This window comes from Delphinapterus leucas, chromosome 16, assembly GCF_059928025.1.
Source record: "Delphinapterus leucas isolate spDelLeu-1000000601 "Yukka" chromosome 16, BTC_Dleu_Yukka2, whole genome shotgun sequence".
Lineage (NCBI taxonomy): Eukaryota > Metazoa > Chordata > Mammalia > Artiodactyla > Monodontidae > Delphinapterus > Delphinapterus leucas.
This window is the reverse complement of record NC_143144.1, coordinates 41,122,748-41,140,309: the sequence shown is the minus strand read 5'-3', so window position 1 is coordinate 41,140,309 and position 17,562 is coordinate 41,122,748. Positions and strand designations below refer to the sequence as shown.

The window sequence follows — 17,562 nt, the reverse complement described above, 5'->3', positions numbered from 1 at the left end:
CTTCTGTTTTTCTTTTTCTTCCTGTACAATTATTTTTGAGTAGTTGTGCAATGAAGTATTCTTAAGTGGCTGTGATAGGTTGTGTGATTTTTCCACAGAATTTGTATTATCCACATATTCGCTAAAAACAATTATCTTTTAATATGCAGGTGTTTGGTTCTGAGCTCTGATGGTAAGAATGTGGGTACTGAGGACTGTCTCATTATCTGAAATTGCCTGCTTGCGGGAATTCAGATGTATACATTAGGAAAACGTTTATACGTCATTTTGGTTTCTAAGTTCCAATGGTAAGGGTTACCTTTATACCAGGGTTTCTCAACTTTGACACTACTGATGTTTGAGACCAGGTAACATTTTGTTGTGGAGGACTGTCTTGGACGTTGTAGGTTGTTTAGCAGCATCCTGGCCTCTACCTGCTAGATGCTAGTAGTGTTTCTCCCCTCCCCCCAGCAGTTGTAACAACCAGTTATGTCTGCAGACGTTGTCACGTTACCCTAGGGTGGGGGTGAGGGGGTTGCCCTCGGAGGATGGCCAGATTGTCCCCTGTTGAGAACCACTGCACTTACCTAAATTTGTAGATAATGTGGAGCTCAGAAGAGTAGCAGAGACTATTATAGCCACTTAGAGGTATTTCATTTCGTCAATTGCATGGTGATTTTAAGGAAGAAAAATACAAATAAAAGGGAGAAAGAGATCACCTTTAGAAGTTAAGCACAAAAAGGCCATTAAATTTTTCCCATAAAAAGACTGTCACATATTAAACCTTATGGTTATGTGACAGCTATTTCCTTAGACTTGGCCATATACTGTCTCTTTCGTTGGCTCTTCTCTGGAAATCACCAGCACTGCTTATTTATAGGTTCTCTTAGTGCCCTGCGAAGCAGTTTCAAGTCACCAACCAATTCTTCCTTACTGATCCTCAGCTAGCCCTTCCTTTCCTTACTCCGAAGAGCTGAAATTTTCAACAAGACCAGAATTTATCAGAGGACGTGCTTTAAAGGTCCTCCAGCATCTAGTGCACGGGGTTGTGTTTGGCCTCTGTGCTGATTTGGTAGTTGGTGCTGGAAAACATACCATTCCTCCAACTGGGCAGGGTGTGCGGTATTATCCTTCCATGTTCTCCTTTACCTTCCCTCACACTTTCTCTATTACTCCTGCATAGTCAGTGGCAGAGAGATGCTTTCTTATTGTGTTGCTGTTCTCATTCCCTTCCTGTGAGCTTTTTACTTGGAAGGCATTTATCTGTGTTATTGTTTTATTTCATTTCCACCATTTTGTGAAATTCAAAGTGTCAGTTGCATGCATACTGAAAAAAGCCATCCTTTTATTATGGAAGTGACTAGAATATGAGGCTGTTGACTTTTTTTTTCCACTTGTGACCCCAGTGTCCATTATAGTTACATAGGTGCAAAATTAGTCTGGCTAAGTGGCTGCACCTTCCCAACAGCCTTGCTGTATTGCTAATACTTTCAGATCTTTAGACGTTTCTTTTTTTTTTTTTTTTTTGTAGTACGCGGGCCTCTCACTGCCGTGGCCTCTCCCGCTGCAGAGCACAGGCTCCGGACGCGCAGGCACAGCGGCCATAGCCCACGGGCCCAGCCGCTCCGTGGCATGCGGGATCCTCCCGGACCGGGGCACGAACCCGCGTCCCCCGCACCGGGAGGCAGACTCCCAACCACTGCGCCACCAGGGAAGCCCTAGACGTTTCTTTTGTTATGCATACATGGTGTCACCCTTCTGAAATATAAACGTTCATCTTATTTCGCATCTGAAAAGCATCATATAACTAAATTTATAACTTAGGTTTTATTTAGTGGACACATTTTTTCCTCAGTGGTATAATTATCAGTACTTTATATTGTTGATGCCTCCCCTTAATTAAGTAATCAGTATGTGAATCTGATATATAGTAATTTTGACCAAAAATTTGCTTTATGTTCAAGATGTGCTGTTTTATGCTATGGCCATCATATCTTTAGCACAGAAATAGTAATTATAAATAATATTTATTTTTTCTTACATTGTCATTTTGGAGCTATGACGTTTAGTATCTATAAATTTAGTTATATTGAAATTTTCACTGACTCTTTTCTAGAATTAGGTTCATATATCTTAGGAACTAGCAGAGAAATTTTCCCTTTAGGGTATGCCAGGAGAGGAGCAAGTAGTTTTGATAATGAAATGAGACCTTACAGGAATATTTCTAGAGCAGCTATAATAATTCAAGTGAGAATTGAATTGAGGAGGAAGGAAAAGAGAATCAGTTGGTTTTTTTTTTTTTTTCCTTTGAATATCAGTGTTTTGGGTAATGATGGCAGCAGAAAGCTAAAAGACTGTTCAATTTTGTCTGTTTTTTCCTGTGTATTACTTAGAACTACCTATTTTAACCTGGTTTGGAACCAAAATAATGGAAATGTGGTTTTTGTTTTCACGGTAGGAGATGGAATAAACTGAGACTGCAGGACAAAGAGAAGAGTCTGAGGCTTGAAGATGATTCTGAGGAAAGTGACGCCGAATTTGACGAAGGTTTTAAAGTGCCAGGTTTTCTGTTCAAAAAGCTTTTTAAGTATGTGCCATGTGTTCCTTCCTTTACATCTGTCATCAAGCCATTGTGTACAAATTAATATTTTAGGAACTACATAGTACTTACCTGTGGGCCCTTAAGGTACTTGCAGCAATTTATTGCAGACACAGATACTGTCAAATGAAATTCTAGCCACATGCTGTTCATTAAAATTAGACGGTAATAAATTGACTAAAGTGCGCATTGGGTATGTTTATAAACTGATGAATCTATGTGGACCTGTCTCAGCAGACTAAAAGCTACACATTTAAAAGCTATCTACATCGAGTTCTTCTTTTGTTGCTGTTCTTAGCAATTTTAAGGGGCCAAACCTCTAACTTCTAAATCAGATTAAGAAGACTTGCTTATTAAAATCAATATTGGAGAGGTTTTTACTTCTATATTGAAATAAAAAACTGTGTAGAGATTATTTTTCTGAGTGTCCTATACTGTACCTAAGGGTATAATACTTTTGAGCTGACCAAATGTGTATCTAAATATTTCCTGTAGATGTTATTCTGATATCAAAAGAGAAGATACAGGCAAACACCTTCAGGGTTGCGTTGCTATTTGAAACTGACTATGTTTCATATGTCAAGTGGCCCAGGGTTGCATATAACCGGATGCCCTGTGATAGATGCGTGCCTATAGCCTACAAGGTCCAGGCGAGTCTCCGTGATGAATGTAAATACTGAGCCACGTTTTCAATCTCAGTCCTCCTGGGATTTACTAAACAAGGTGCTTTAGGAAGGCTTCCTCGATGCATATAGGAAGTTAAAGCATTAAATAGCTTCTTTCTGTCTCCTGTACCATCACTTGGTAGTTGGGTGCAGGATATAAACTTCTTTCTTTGAGATGGTTATGTTTAATCTCCTTCATAGATTCAGCTGTCAGCCATGCCCTAAACTTGTGCAAGATGTCTACTTAAAAAGAGCATGCTTTTTATATTTCCTCTCGAAGAGCTTTTATCATAGTTTTAATTTTTCTCCAGGGTTGGAGGGGACAAAGGGAGTGGTTATTTTATCCCACTAAACATAATAGGAAAGCTGAATCCTAAATATGTGAACTGTCTTGGGTGGGTTGCTGCACTGGACAGAAGAACTGTAAAGAAGTTCAAACCTGAATCTCTAGTAATTTTCGTAGATGTTTTATAGCCTGGGGAGGTGGCTACTGTGTTTATTGCTTCTCCCAAATGAAAATTTAACTATGGAAAGGTACATAAAGATAATATTTATTGGCAACTCTTTTCATCTTCTCTAAAGTGATTGCTTATTAAGAAACACGCCAAGTAGTATCGGTGTTAAACTAGCAAAAGGAATACCCAGATTATAGATTAAATTGGTTTAACAAAGACAGGATACTTCTACATGAGTATTAAGTGATTTGGCAAATATCCTCAAGAATCGAGTTGAATGTGCATTTTTGTATAAATGTGGTATTTTCTAGCAAAGGAGTTTCACAGTTAACAGAACCAAACTTGGCTTACTAGGAGTATACAGGATTTAGTGTATTGACGGTTAACCCTATTGTAGTTAACGTAAATGCACGGTTTTTAAAAAAAATTTGTCTTAATTGCACATTCCTGGAAAGTATGTTGTTTTCATTTTTCATCTCTCAAAAACAGGATTTTAAATAGTTCATAAATGTTATGAAACTTCTGTTTCTTTTATTCTGCTACATGAAAAAAAAGTAATAGGATTGGTAGAGTCTCCATTTTTCTTTCATGATTAAGTTTTAGCCGGGCCAATTTAATTTTAAGTGTAGATCTATTTTTACTGTACTTACCGCACTCTGTGGAATTAAATTAACAGGGTATATTTGTACGCAAGGGAGTCAGCAGGTACAGTTATCTATTTAAGTGCTGCTTTCTGCAAGATCATGGTTAACTTTTAAAATTCTGTTTTGAAAGTTTGCCCGGAAAATGTATTTGACTGTGTGATTTAGCAATCAGATGACAAAATTCAGTCTTTCAACTTTACTTTTAGCCACACTAGTAAATGCAATCTTGGGTTAATGTGACAATGCCAAGATATACCAATTATCTGTGGTTATTTTGTGATGCTTCAGTTTCACGGGGGAAGCAGGGTACAGTAATTTCTTTACTCTTACACAGTAGCTTGTAAAAATCTTTTAACTTTTCCTAAAGAGTAATTTTTATGTCTTCGAAGGTTCTGAAAACTGAATTCCGTAGCCTGCTTTCATTTAAAGTATGTAATTGTTTTACAGTGTTCATTATTAGGAAATTAAAGCAACAAGGCCTGAGTCAGTTAGTGACACTGCTGGAACCAGAACCCAGACCCCCTAACTCCTCATGCAGTGATACATGCCTACCAATCAGTGTGCTCGTGCAGCCTGAGGGCCTTCATGGAAAGAGAGAGCCGCTCTTCACCATCTTTATGCAACGTCCCCAGCTGTGGTTGGGCATTTCCACGTGGTGATGTGACTTACAGGGCTGCCTGGTAGATACTTTTCCTGAAGTCATTTCTTTAGTGTTGTTCATCTGTAGATGAGGAAACATCTAGCACAGTGTCTCTGCCTCTCGTGGGTCACCTAGAATGCAGATGTCCTAACTCCCTCTGGGATACCATGCTGGTCACCAGTTTTTATTCCTTTCATGATTTCTCGATTGTCCCTCTCTTGATTCCTTAAGTTGATTGGCCCCAAACAGAGAGAGGGGTTGGACCTGTGTTGGGTGGAGGCAGTGTTGTATAGTGGGAAAACACTGGAATGGCCACTGGGAGATTTTGGCCCCTACTCTGCCCGGAGGAGCTGGTCCCATAATTGTTCCGTACCTCAGTAAAAGGAGGCTGATTGACTGGAATTTAGTGATTCTGCACGTACATCAGTTTTTTGGGGGAGCTTTTTTGACTACATCTTTTTCCATAGCTGAGATTAGCCCAATGTAAGTAGTTCATGACCAACTTTTATTTTTAGATCAGGATTTTTCATTCTCAGTACAACTGACATTTTGGGCTGAATAATTCTTTGTTGTAGGGACTATTCTGTGCATTGTAGGATGTTTAGCAGCATCTCTGGCCTCTACCCACTAGATTACATTTGCACTTTCCCAGTTGTAACAACCAAAACTGTCTCTAGGTATTGTCCAGTGTCCCCTAGGGAGCAAAATACCCTCTTTACCCCCCATTTACCCCCATACCTGGTTGAGAACTGCTGGTCAAGATTATCTCCAAAGTGGAATCGCTTTGGAATCAGAGGTTCTGGATTTCAGTTCTGACTTGCTCATTTTTTTTTCTAGCAGTGTGACCTTTAGCAAGTTACTTAACCTCTCTGTGCCTTCATTTCCTAACTATAAAATGGGCTGATCCTCTTTGTGTGGGCTGGTTGTGAGGTTGTATCCAAACCTCACCTGGCCAGGTGCCTCCCCAGCAGTAGGCCCCTTAAATGGTTGGTAGCTTTTATTTTCTGATTATATACCACGTGTTAAATAGAATTTGTCCTTCATCCCAAATTAAATGATCTTTTATCCATAGTAGACTTCACTGTGTTTGGATTTTAAATCCTCTCGTCCACAGTACATATTGAGTGTGTATATTATAATTAGCAAACTGAAGCAGCAAAATACTCATTCAAAGTTTTCCTTATATGATAGATAATAATGGCAACAGCTAGAGTCAAACTTTTGGAATTGATTTGCAGAATACTGGGGGAAAGTTAATTATGACATACTTATTAGGAGAAGAGTAAATAAAACTAGTTTAACAGGGACTGAAATCCACAATGAGATTTTAGGTAGACATATCACATACCAAAGAGTAAAAAACATTTGGGCAGTAAAACAGCAACAAAACCACCTCCTTTTAAGGTGGGTAGCTCACTAGCCTTGGTATTTTCTTTCAAAAAAAAAAAAATTCTTTAGCTTTCATTTTTTTTTTTTTTTGCAGTACGCGGACCTCTCACTGTTATGGCCTCTCCCATTGCGGAGCATAGGCCCTGGACGCGCAGGCTCAGTGGCCATGGCTCACGGGCCTAGCCGCTCCGCGGCATGTGGGATCTTCCTGGACCAGGGCATGAACCCGTGTCCCCTGCATTGGCAGGCGGACTGTCAACCACCGCGCCACCAGGGAAGCCCATCATTGTCTTTTAAGTGTTTTTTGCTCTAGATTTTTTTACGTGGCATATAATTTTCATACCATTCCATAGTGTTAAATCTTTCACTCTCAAAAATGCTTTTTGCATTATTCCCTTTTTAACTTCATTTTTAGATTATTGAATTAGACATACCATTGATGGAGAAGGGCAAATACCAACTCTTTTTTTGTTTTTAGAGGGGAATATATTATTGCTCTTTGACCTGCACTCCTTATTTAAGATTTTAATAGCTCTGACCTTTTTGTATCTATGATAAAGTCCCTGAATCAAGTTCTACTTTAAAATATTAAAAGACCTTTTGTATTGTTGAGCCTTTAAACTGTTGGGTTTTTTTTTTGCATCTGCTAGTAATATGACAGAATCATATGTACTAATTTTGTGAGCAGCCCTGTTATTCAGACTTGTTTATGGCCTTAAAATTTAATTTAATTTTTCCTATAAAAAGATAATGTGATTACCACGTGACTTTTCAACAGTGTATAGTGTAAATTGTAGTGTTCTCTGTCCTACTTTTTGTAGCTGTTCAGACGGAAAAAGTAAATGTTAATGCATCTTTTCATAGAAAAATTATTGGAACTTTGTATAACTAAAAATATTTGCAGTTTTTTCCAGAAGGATATTGAATAAAAGATAATAAGTTTATGCTTGTTTACCAGGCTATTTCTAATGTTGAAAAAGAAATGAAATAGTCCCTAATTACCCTATCTATCAGTTTAATTAGAAATGTGTTAATGTTCTGTAAAGAAAAATTTGTGATTTTTATGCCTAGGTAATCAAAAATGTATGACCTTATAAATATAATACTCATGTAAAACACACATCCGGCATGTTTCTCCGACTGGTACTAGAACCTCGCTAAATGATTAATTCATGAGTACTTTCTGTTATGATCTGTATTATCCACCATTTGCCATTTTCTTTTTCTTGTTGGTGTTTGTTGTTGTAGGTACCAGCAGACAGGTGTTAGGTGGCTGTGGGAATTGCACTGCCAGCAGGCAGGAGGAATTCTGGGAGACGAAATGGGATTGGGCAAGACCATCCAGATAATTGCCTTCTTGGCAGGTCTGAGCTACAGCAAGATCAGGACTCGTGGTTCAAATTACAGGCAAGTGCTCCTCTGCAGACTGTCAGTCTGTGGAGCTCAATTAATATTTCATCAGATGTATTGCTGTGGAGGAGGGTCTTGTGAATTATTGATGACATTTCAATTACAATATTCCTTTAATTCTTTTAGTGGGGGACATCAAAGGAAAATTTTTACGAGACAATGGAGCTGTAGGGCAGGAGAAATTAAACATGTAACACTTTTAATGAATTCCAGGCATTGATGCTTCATTTTGCAGATGAGCCCCACTAGGTATTTTGGGTCAATACAGTGTCTAAGGTTAGCTTCTACAAATGGATTGTTTACAAACTCAGTTATGTTAATATCAGTAGTTTACACAATATGGAATTTTAAATTAGACATAATACCTTTAGTTCCACTTATTAAATTTTACATTAAAATATTTGTTCTGGCAGGAGACCGGGTGAGCATTACAGTAAGTACAAAGTCTATTCATGGGGAAAGTTGAAGCTTTGGAGAATTTCCTTTATAATCAATTACGCGTGATAGCTTTTATAGATAGTGCTTTTTCTTTTTCTAACGAAGCTACGTATTTGTCTGCTCACTATGCTTTCTACTTCCTCTCCTAGTCTTTAATAACTTTATATAAATTCTAAAGCCAAAGCCTAAGTGACTGTAAAATGATACAAAAATATTTTTAGGTTGTAATCTTTATTCTCTTTAGGAATTTAAATAAACTATTAAAACTTTAATATTCTGAAAGAAGAAGCATTTAAACTACATTTGTTCTGTGTGGAAGGACTGAAATAGTTTATCTTGAAATCCAGTGAGCTTTTCCGTATTTAAGCTGTAAATTGACTTTTTATGTCAATCAGTATTGGTAAAAATAATGCTAGGTAAATTATGTGGGATCTTTAATCTTGAGCCCAGGTGATCGAAGATGTCCTTGGATTCCAACAGGCTGACCTAATGAGTACCAGCAAGATACTTACCAGGTGCTTGTGTCCTGGAAACCTCAGGCACTCACAAGATGTGATTCAGCGATCCCTTTAAAAGAGTGTCAGTGTGCCTGAAGGCAGCAACAGCAGAGAGTTACTGCCCCACACGCTGGTTCATTGTCAGAGAAGTGTTTGCGAGAGAGCCAGATACGAACCATAAACTATTGAGTAAAGAACTTTTTTTTAAATCTTCAAAGTCTATTGCTTTGCTTTTATTCCTTACTCTTTTCATTAATTTAGCAGATCCACACTTACCAGGAGCAGTACTGAAGCTTTAGAATATTTTAGAAATACTTATATAGCTGTAGGAAGGGAAAAATGTATTTGGAGATTTTTAAATATGAAATGTTCCATTGTTATTACAAGGAAGTTGTGTTGAAGCAGAGTTTTTTCTTCAGATACTGGAATTCTATTACATTTCATGTGAAAACATTCCATCCCAGTGGAAGAGTCAGAGTTGAAAATGGGCATTTAGGGTTTCCTTATCTATGTATGTCATTAGTTCACCATTTAAAAAATGCTTTCTCTGTTCTAAATAAGCTCTTTGGTCGGCTTGGCTCTGCACCTCTTGTTTTCTTTTGTTTTGTTTTGTTTTTGTTTCTGTTAACTAGAATGCCCTAAGCTGCCCTAGTTTCTAAGACTGTCTTTCTTTCCTTAAATGATTTCTGGGATTTTCTTATCTCCCATCTCTTTTCTTCCCTTCCTGTTACCATGAAACTTGTGTGGAGTCTAATATGCTGGGCCTAGGAAACCTAAAGTCATCCCTGCAGTGTAGTTTTGGTCAAAAAATTAAAACGTGCTCTCTCGAGTGATGACAATCCTACTAGGAGTGAAGTGAGGGCTAATAATGAGCAGCAGCTGTAATCAATTAACTATCAATGTGCATCTCCTCTTTTCCGTAATGAAAGAGTGTGGCATGTTGGATTATAGCCCAGATCGTCTTTATTAGAATAGTATTGGTAGAAGTGGCTTCCCAGAATGCAGTTACACATCAGCTAAACAACTGAGCTCTTTACGAATAGTGGTGTACGGAGGAGCTTGGTCCCTTCCACATGCACGTGCCAGAGCAAATTGTATGACATTTTCCTCACAATTTCGTAATATGTCCTCCTCTGAAACTAGATGAACTTGGAGTCCTCCTCTGTGTTTATGTCCTAAAGAAAAATAGCCAGATGCATAGTCAAACGAAGTTCTGCATGAGCCAGCATTGCTTCATGGACTATGTACGTTTCCTCTGAACTCTTGCAAGCTGTAGATTTTGGGGCCCTAATTTGAGCTGGTCTTAGTGTTGTAATTTTAAGGTCAACGATCCCTGAAACCATGGAAGTCTCTGGGATACCAGGAAGGAATTTCCTGGTAAAAGAAGTTTTTAATTTTTGTTTCTTTAATGTGTTTTATATGTGTGTTTTTAAAAAAGAGGGAAAAGCATACTTACATTTACATGTGGTTAATAAACATCTATACTAGTTGTTGTGTTCCCAGTTCATATTGTATACACTGCCTTCTTTTCACTTTGCCATTCATATTATAATGATAGGCCCCCTGAATTTTGTGATGGAGAGGAAATAAATTACTTACCTTTCAAACTTCAGTTAGTACTCTGAAGTCTTGGATATCATTTAGGAAATTCCTAGTTACACATAAATGGCCTGAAAAAGGTAATAAACTTTCAAAGGTAAATGTTTTTACTTTGTAATTCCTGGTAAATTCAAGGCTATGAATGGCAGATTTCCATCCTGCAGGTTGAAATATTTGACCATGGAGCCGTTGGCTTGTCGTAAACTCATTAGGTAGTCAGTGATAATCAGAGATGAAAAGAACTGTAGGCAGCTTGGTAATTGATGCTAATCACTCTAGCACATTTAGCCATTTCTTACACTCATCTCAGGGGATTGAGGGTTGGGGAAGGGTGGTGCAGTTGAAGTGACTGTTAATGGGTTTGATTGCCCCTTCTGTGGTTCAGGGACGATCTAGGTCTGCTCCTGGATTCCCACTCTGTGTGAAAACCTCTGTAATCTTCTAATAGAGTGGCCTCTGAAATTAAAGGGCATAATAATGCCAGTTAGATGTTCAGCCAGAATAAAATATTGGCCTTAAATGACATTGTGGCAGTTGGCAGAGAGTGTGTTATAAAAAGAGCACAAATACTATATAACCTCCAAAAGCATATGTACCTATTTATGTTTATTTGAAAGTGAATTTGTTTTTAAATATTTTAGATAGGTTTTGATTGGTTGTTTCCTAATCCCTGCTAAGTGCATATTGATGATAACTCTCTTTAATTCCCCTTGGAGGATATAAAGAAGTTGGTGCATTTAATCCTTTTAGAAAGGAATATTGTCAAGGAAGGGGCCAGGGCAGAGTCATGCTCTCCCCAGGGAGTTTGAAGGGGCTCTTGCATGGGCCCTGCCCTTGGGGAGGAGCAGAGCATGGCTTGGGAATTCTTCAGGAAGTGTCAGCACCTGGCTTCTTGCAATCTGAGCCCATGCAGTGGAGCAGAGGGGGCAGGGGCAGTGACTTGTAGCTGGAGGTTGGGAGGATTTAGAGTGGGTAGAGGCATTTTGTTACATTGGAGTATTATAAGGGTAAGCCTTATTTAGGCTGTGGCTTGTTTTTCTACTAGAACTACAAGGTATTTTTCAGTTGTGCAGATTATTTTTAATATTTCAAGTACTGTGTGATTTACTCTAGTTTTCAAAAAATTTTAAGTTCAGGAATCATTTATTGAACTGTAACAAGAAAATAAAAATCACTCAGGATCCCCTAACTCAGAAATAATCTCTTTTAACGTTTCAATACAATTTATTCCAACCTTTAAAAAAAGTTTTCATTTAATAAAGCCAGTATTTATTCATTACCTCCTGTGGTCTAGACATTGAGGTCATTTGAAGAAGAGGCTGTCCCTGTACCCTGAAGGACCTTAGGAAGGACCTAGCAGACAATTACAGTAAGAGTGATATGCGTTATGACAGGGTTAATGCGGGGTCCTAACTAGTGTGGATGCACCAAGGAAGGGTCCTTGACCTACCTGGAGAGAAAGGGACGGGAAGGGAAGAAGCTGCGGGCTGACGGACAGGTGGCTAGGAGAAGAGGGCAAGAAGGGACAAGGTGAAGGCTGAGAGGTCAGAGGAGTATGCACTTTGTAGGAACTGAAGACGGTGCTGGTGGGGGAGTGCTGAACCACCGGGCCAGTGTCGGGGTAGGGGCCCTGAGAGAGGAGAGGCTGAAGAGGCGGGCCGAGGTCAGATCCTCCTGGTCTCATATGCCAGGGTGAGGTGTTTGGACTGTTTCGAGAGCAGGGGACAAACAGGAAAAGGCTCTTAAGCAAAGGGATGAGGTGTTCAGATTTTGCTTTCTTGAAATGATCGTCCTAGAAAGTGCAGTAACCCAGGTAAGAGATGATAGTGGCCAGAAGTGGAGTGTTAACAGTGTAGATGGAGAGACAGGGTAACTTTGAGAGGGATTTAGGAGGTAGATGTGACATGAACTCAGTATAGGTTGGATACAGTGGAGAACAGGAGAGGGGCAGAGGCCCGGATTTCCAATTGGGGTACCTGGAGAATGGGTGACAGTTCTTTCCATTGGATTAGGAAACATGGTAGGAGGGCCAGGTGGGGAGAGGATGACGTGTGGTGCCGTGGGGACATCTGAGTGGAGAGATGAGCCAGCAGTTGGACATCCAGGCATATGGTACTTTGGAGTTCAGGAAGGAGATTGGGGTTGGAGACCTAGATGTGCATCAGCCGTGCAGAGACAGCGATTGAGACTGGGAGTTAATGAGATAGCGTGGGGAAAGTGTGTGCAGTGGGTCTAGCTTCAGATTCAGTATCCTCATTGGGCAGAAAAAGGCAGGGGGCGGAGAATGACAGTTTAAAAGGTGCCAGTGACTCTGCTCCGGGATGAGTGAGAAGGTAGGCCACGTGGGGCTCCAGTTTCCTCTGTCAGTCTTGGCTCCCAGTTGCCTCTGGTGGCATGAGGTGAGTGTGAGTCTGGTGTTGAAGAGACTCCCATAGTTAGTTTGACTTTGCTTTGTTTTCATTTCATTGATACCCACCTCCCAGCAGGACTGGGGATGAAGCAACTCCAGTAGTAGGAACATAGATGTAGTGGGGGTATGGGCTCAGACAAGAAAAGGGACACCTGTTCCGTGGTAACAGGAGGGAAGGAAGGCAGGATGGTACTGATTCAGTCAGGTGCCTACGGTGTACAGTGGATCAGGATATTTTGACTTCAGGTAAAAAAATCTTGGCCTCAAATTGGGTTAAATGTTCACATACCTACAGAGGGGGTAGGTTGTAGACACAGCATGATCAGAAGCAGCCCAGTGATGTCATCAGGGGCCCGGGTTCTCCTGATGCCACTTCTTCTGTGGTCATAAGATCTCCTTGCACTGTATTTCCTTGTTCACATGCAGCAGGAGAGACCAAGAGAGGAAGCTCTCCCCGACCTAGAGTGTAAGTCCTTCCTTAACCGTGAGCAAGCCAGTCTTCCCACGCCCCTCAGTGGACAGGTGATTGTCGCCAGGGGAACACTGTGTGCTGACAGACAAGCTATGATTCTGGCTTCTCCCCTCTTCGCCATAGCCAGACAGTGATCAGAGTCCCCTCGAGTACACGTCTGGGAAGGAAGAGGGGATACCTGCACAAAATTGTGGTTCTGTTCGGAAGGAGAGAGGGGAGATGTGGATGTTGAGAGAGGGGGCCATGACCAGTTTACTGGCTACCTATGTGTAAGTGAATTGGGGTGATTCCATAAGTAATTTGGTTTTTTAAAAGACTTATGAGCATCTTCCAGATTTTAAATATTCTTCAAAGACGATTTTAATGGTTATATTATATTCCATCTTATTTAACAAACCCTAATAGTATTTACTGTGTTCTGTTCTAAGCACTTTATAGATGTTGATTTAATCTTCATATAAATGGTATGATCACTACTGTAATTATTTTAAGATGAAAAGCTGAGGTTCCGTTAGTGTGTGCAGAGCTGGGATTCAGACCCAGGCAGTGCTCCTAACCCCCAGCCTGTAGTGCTGTAGTAAAGATGGTTTATTCAGCCCTTCTCTTATTTACAGACGTTCAGGCAGCGCCCACTTTTTCCACAGTATAAATAATGCTACAGTATGTACCGCAGTACACAAATGTTTGTCTTGGGATCGCTTGGTCAACATGCGACTCTTGTTAAAGTTCTTGCCATGTAGCGCTCAGCTGCTTTACACAAGAACTGAGCGGCTTGCCTTCCGTTGGCCTGGGCTTTCTGGGTCACTGTGATGCTCACCCACTTGTTTTTTATCACGTGGAGAAGAGAGCAGCACCATGTAGTGGAAGAGCAGGCTGCAGCGGTCAGAAGACCGACTTGAGGCCTTGCTCCATCTCCTGGTAGCCAGGGGGCCTCGGGCACAGCAGCCTTCAGCGGCCCCGAACACCGCAGGATTTCTGTCCTGCTTGCTTCCCGAGGCAGTGAGATTGATTGAAATCTTGTGGGTGAAAACTCTTGGTAGACTATAAAGCTTCAGACCAATTGAAGACACTCTTATGTTCACTTAGGTTAAGATATACTGTACAATGCCTTCACTAATCTGGAAGAAGAGAGAAAAGTGTTTTTGTTAGGTAATTTTTGTTTGATTTTTTTTTTTTTTTTTTTTACTTTACTATAGACATTATCTTTTGATATGTAGTAGCTGGTGTTTCCTCTTAATACCTGCACTCACTAACTGATGAATGGGGTTGTAGGGATTTCACTTGGTGGGTTTTATCCTCTATAGCTTTTTCTTTAAAGAAAATATCAGTAAATTTCCAAAGCTAGGATTTTCTTTTTTGAGCTGTTAAGTTTTTGTTTGTTCTTTTTTGTTTTTTGGCAGTTGATCATCCATATGCTGTCCTTCATGGTTGTTTTTTCTTCTTGGACATTTTGGGTGCAGGTTCGAGGGGTTGGGTCCGACTATAATTGTCTGTCCGACGACAGTGATGCATCAGTGGGTGAAGGAATTTCACACGTGGTGGCCTCCATTCAGAGTGGCAGTTCTGCACGAAACTGGGTCCTTTACCCACAAAAAGGTAACATTACAGTACTTCAGAATCTTTTTGCTTGTTTTAAAGCCTTCTATTTGACATAATTGTTTTTGCTTTGATCCATTTATTTATTAAGTGTATGTTCCTGTGTTTCTTTCTTGCATTTAAACTTATTGTTATTGATTTAATTTAGAGCTCTGTATTTTTAAAACAATTATGAATGCAGGCTTTGTCATTCTAACAGTCCATGGTGGTGACATGTTCTTGTCCCGTGAAACACAAGCCTGATACCCTGAGTGGGACCAGAAATCAGGGGGCTTATGCAGCAGTTAACTGGCTGGATTTGGGGCATTAGAGGCTTTAAACAGTTTTAGGAAAGTAGGTACAAAATGTAATAAAATAACTCTTAATTGACAAATTAAGAATTTAACAAATAAATGAATTTGTTAACATGCTTTTAAAATGTATTTTAAATGAACAAAAGAAGAGCCTGCCATTTTGTAATTTGTACTGTTGCCTTTTAGTTAAGTTTTTTGTTCTCTGAATCATTGATTACCATTTAAGTCTAATCACTGTTCTTTGAAAGTTGCATTTTCTCACTTACTTGTAGTTTTACCCACACATTATCAAAAAGGTTTATCATCTCTTCTCCTCTGGGTAGCATAGATAGGGTGTATTATGCTTTTTTAATCCTCATGTCTGTGTACCATCTAGACTGTAAGCTCTGCAGCGTGGAGACTATGTCTTCATCATTATCGTATCCCAGGGGCCTATAGACAATAGATAATAATTACACATTTTCACTGTGGGTTTGCAGGTTTACTCTGTAGACAAGAAGTGGCAGTTTGCTATGAGTTCTTTCTGTCCTGAGTTTCACAGCTCTTGAGTGAGGCCTCTGTGCCCCCATGAAAGCAGTGCCAGCTGAGAGAGCTGTTGAATGTTTGCCTCGCTCAGTTAAATACGTGCGAGCCACTAAACTCCAGTGTCTTTATGATTCTGCCAGTACCCCCTTTCCTCCAAATTCCCATTTTGTTCATGGTCATAAGTAAGCAGAACTTTTGATAAAAGTGAATCAGGAGTACCTATAATTTGGTAGCTCAACTTTGGTGAGATGGAATCTTACTTTTACTAGCTGTTGTTAAAAACAGCATACTTTGCCCTGAGTTTTAAATGATAAATAGAAAACAAATGAGTTGAAATAATTAATAAAGTGGGATAAATGCTGCAATCAAAACAAAATAAAAAAGTGATTTTTTTTTCAGCAGCATGAAAATAACAGCTTAGATTGTTTTTCTAGTCAAACTAAATTGTTGTGACTATCCTGTCATCATTCTTGTAAAACATTTTTGATTCCTTTTTTCACTTCCATTGTCTGTTGACATTTCTTAATATTTTGTATTGCAAAGTCTTGTACTAGGATTCATTAGTTGATGAATGTCTTTAAAAGGCAAATTTTTCACATGTTCCTCCTTATCCTTTTTTTTCTTTTGTGCTTTTTCTTTTACACCTTTACCATATCATGGCTCACTTGAGTCTCTTCTGTTATTATAGCCTGAAGAGCAACCTTCATGTAAATGAAATACATTGACTCATGAATGAAAATAGAATTGACATTGGTCAGTGTCTCTGTTGGTGAGATTTGCTTCCTTAACTTGCTTAGAGAGCAAACAATTATTTCACTTTTGTTTACAGTGATTTGCACCTTCTGAGGTGTCTGGTTATGCACAGACACATGCATTATATGATTGTTCATAATTTTTTTTAGTACTTAATGGTTTACCAAGAGCTTTAACTTGAAGTTTCTTAACTTTTGAGGAAAAGCAGTAGACTTGTGTTTTTACTCCGACCCTTAACTCTTTGGACAGTTCCTTTTTCATTGTAAAGTATCTCAGATCTCTAAAGATGTAAGCTGTTATGCAAAAGATCGAAAAGATGTTCTTTCGCATCTTTCAAACCGTACTCTCTACTTAGAAACACAATCAGTTTATTATTAATATTTAATATCAGTTTATTATTTGTGATGACGACATATTGAAAATGTGTTAATTCCTCTGCACAGGCCTTGTTATAACACTTCCAAGATCAGAACTCTGGCTTCTGGATTAAAAGACTGAGTGGCATTTGATCCCTTTGCTCCTTCCTTTTGTATTTGTGTGTACAGATCTTTGTTACCACTCCATGCACACCTGTTGGCTTATAGGTGTGTGTTAGATTGCAATAGAGTTTACATTTCTTAATCACATTTCAAATATTCTGTCAGTGCTGGTCTGTCCTTTAAGCCAGCACCTAATGTGTAACTTCCTTTCCATCCTTATAGGCTGAAATTTCTTTTTTCCATGGGGGAACTTTCTGTGCGCACCAGCTGTCCTGTCTAAATGTATTGATAATAGAAGCACTCTGGTGTAGGGTTATTCAGTGCTGGAGAAAATAGGGAAGAGAAGAGAATTTCTCTTTGGAAAACTTAAAAAAGTAATAATGCCAGAATTATTCTGCTTATCATTCAAATAGATTATTTTTATTTTTCTAATGATTTGTTGTAGCTGGTAAGATGTAAAACTTTGAAATTTTGGAAGTTTTTCATTTAGAGAAGAGCTATCAAATGATCAAACAATTTCTAAATGGAGATCATCTATCATTTTTCTTCCCTAAATTGCCTTTTAGCTTCCCACCTCTCTCACCAGGTGATCCTATATTATCTTTGTTAATATTCTCTTTGGTTGACAGCATAATTTTGAATTATCAAATGCACACCCAGCGACCTTACAAAAAAATATGTGGCTAATATTTTCAACCAGATGATCAAATCAGATAAAG

At 39.2% G+C, this 17,562-nt stretch overlaps 1 protein-coding gene across 9 annotated transcripts in view; it reads left to right on the top strand.

Moving 5' to 3' along the window:
- Positions 1–17,562, top strand: part of ERCC6 (ERCC excision repair 6, chromatin remodeling factor) — a 69,898-nt gene that overhangs the window by 28,210 nt on the left and 24,126 nt on the right. For all 9 annotated transcript variants that reach the window (XR_002643304.3, XR_016388101.1, XM_089897820.1 and 6 more), the window contains exons 6-8: positions 2,438–2,566; positions 7,620–7,778; positions 14,658–14,793. Coding sequence is in view for 7 of the 9 variants with exons in the window: in XM_089897820.1 (XP_089753946.1) it covers positions 2,438–2,566; positions 7,620–7,778; positions 14,658–14,793 (424 nt within the window). In the remaining 2 variants the exon portion in view is untranslated. The remainder of the gene's footprint in view (positions 1–2,437; positions 2,567–7,619; positions 7,779–14,657; positions 14,794–17,562) is intronic.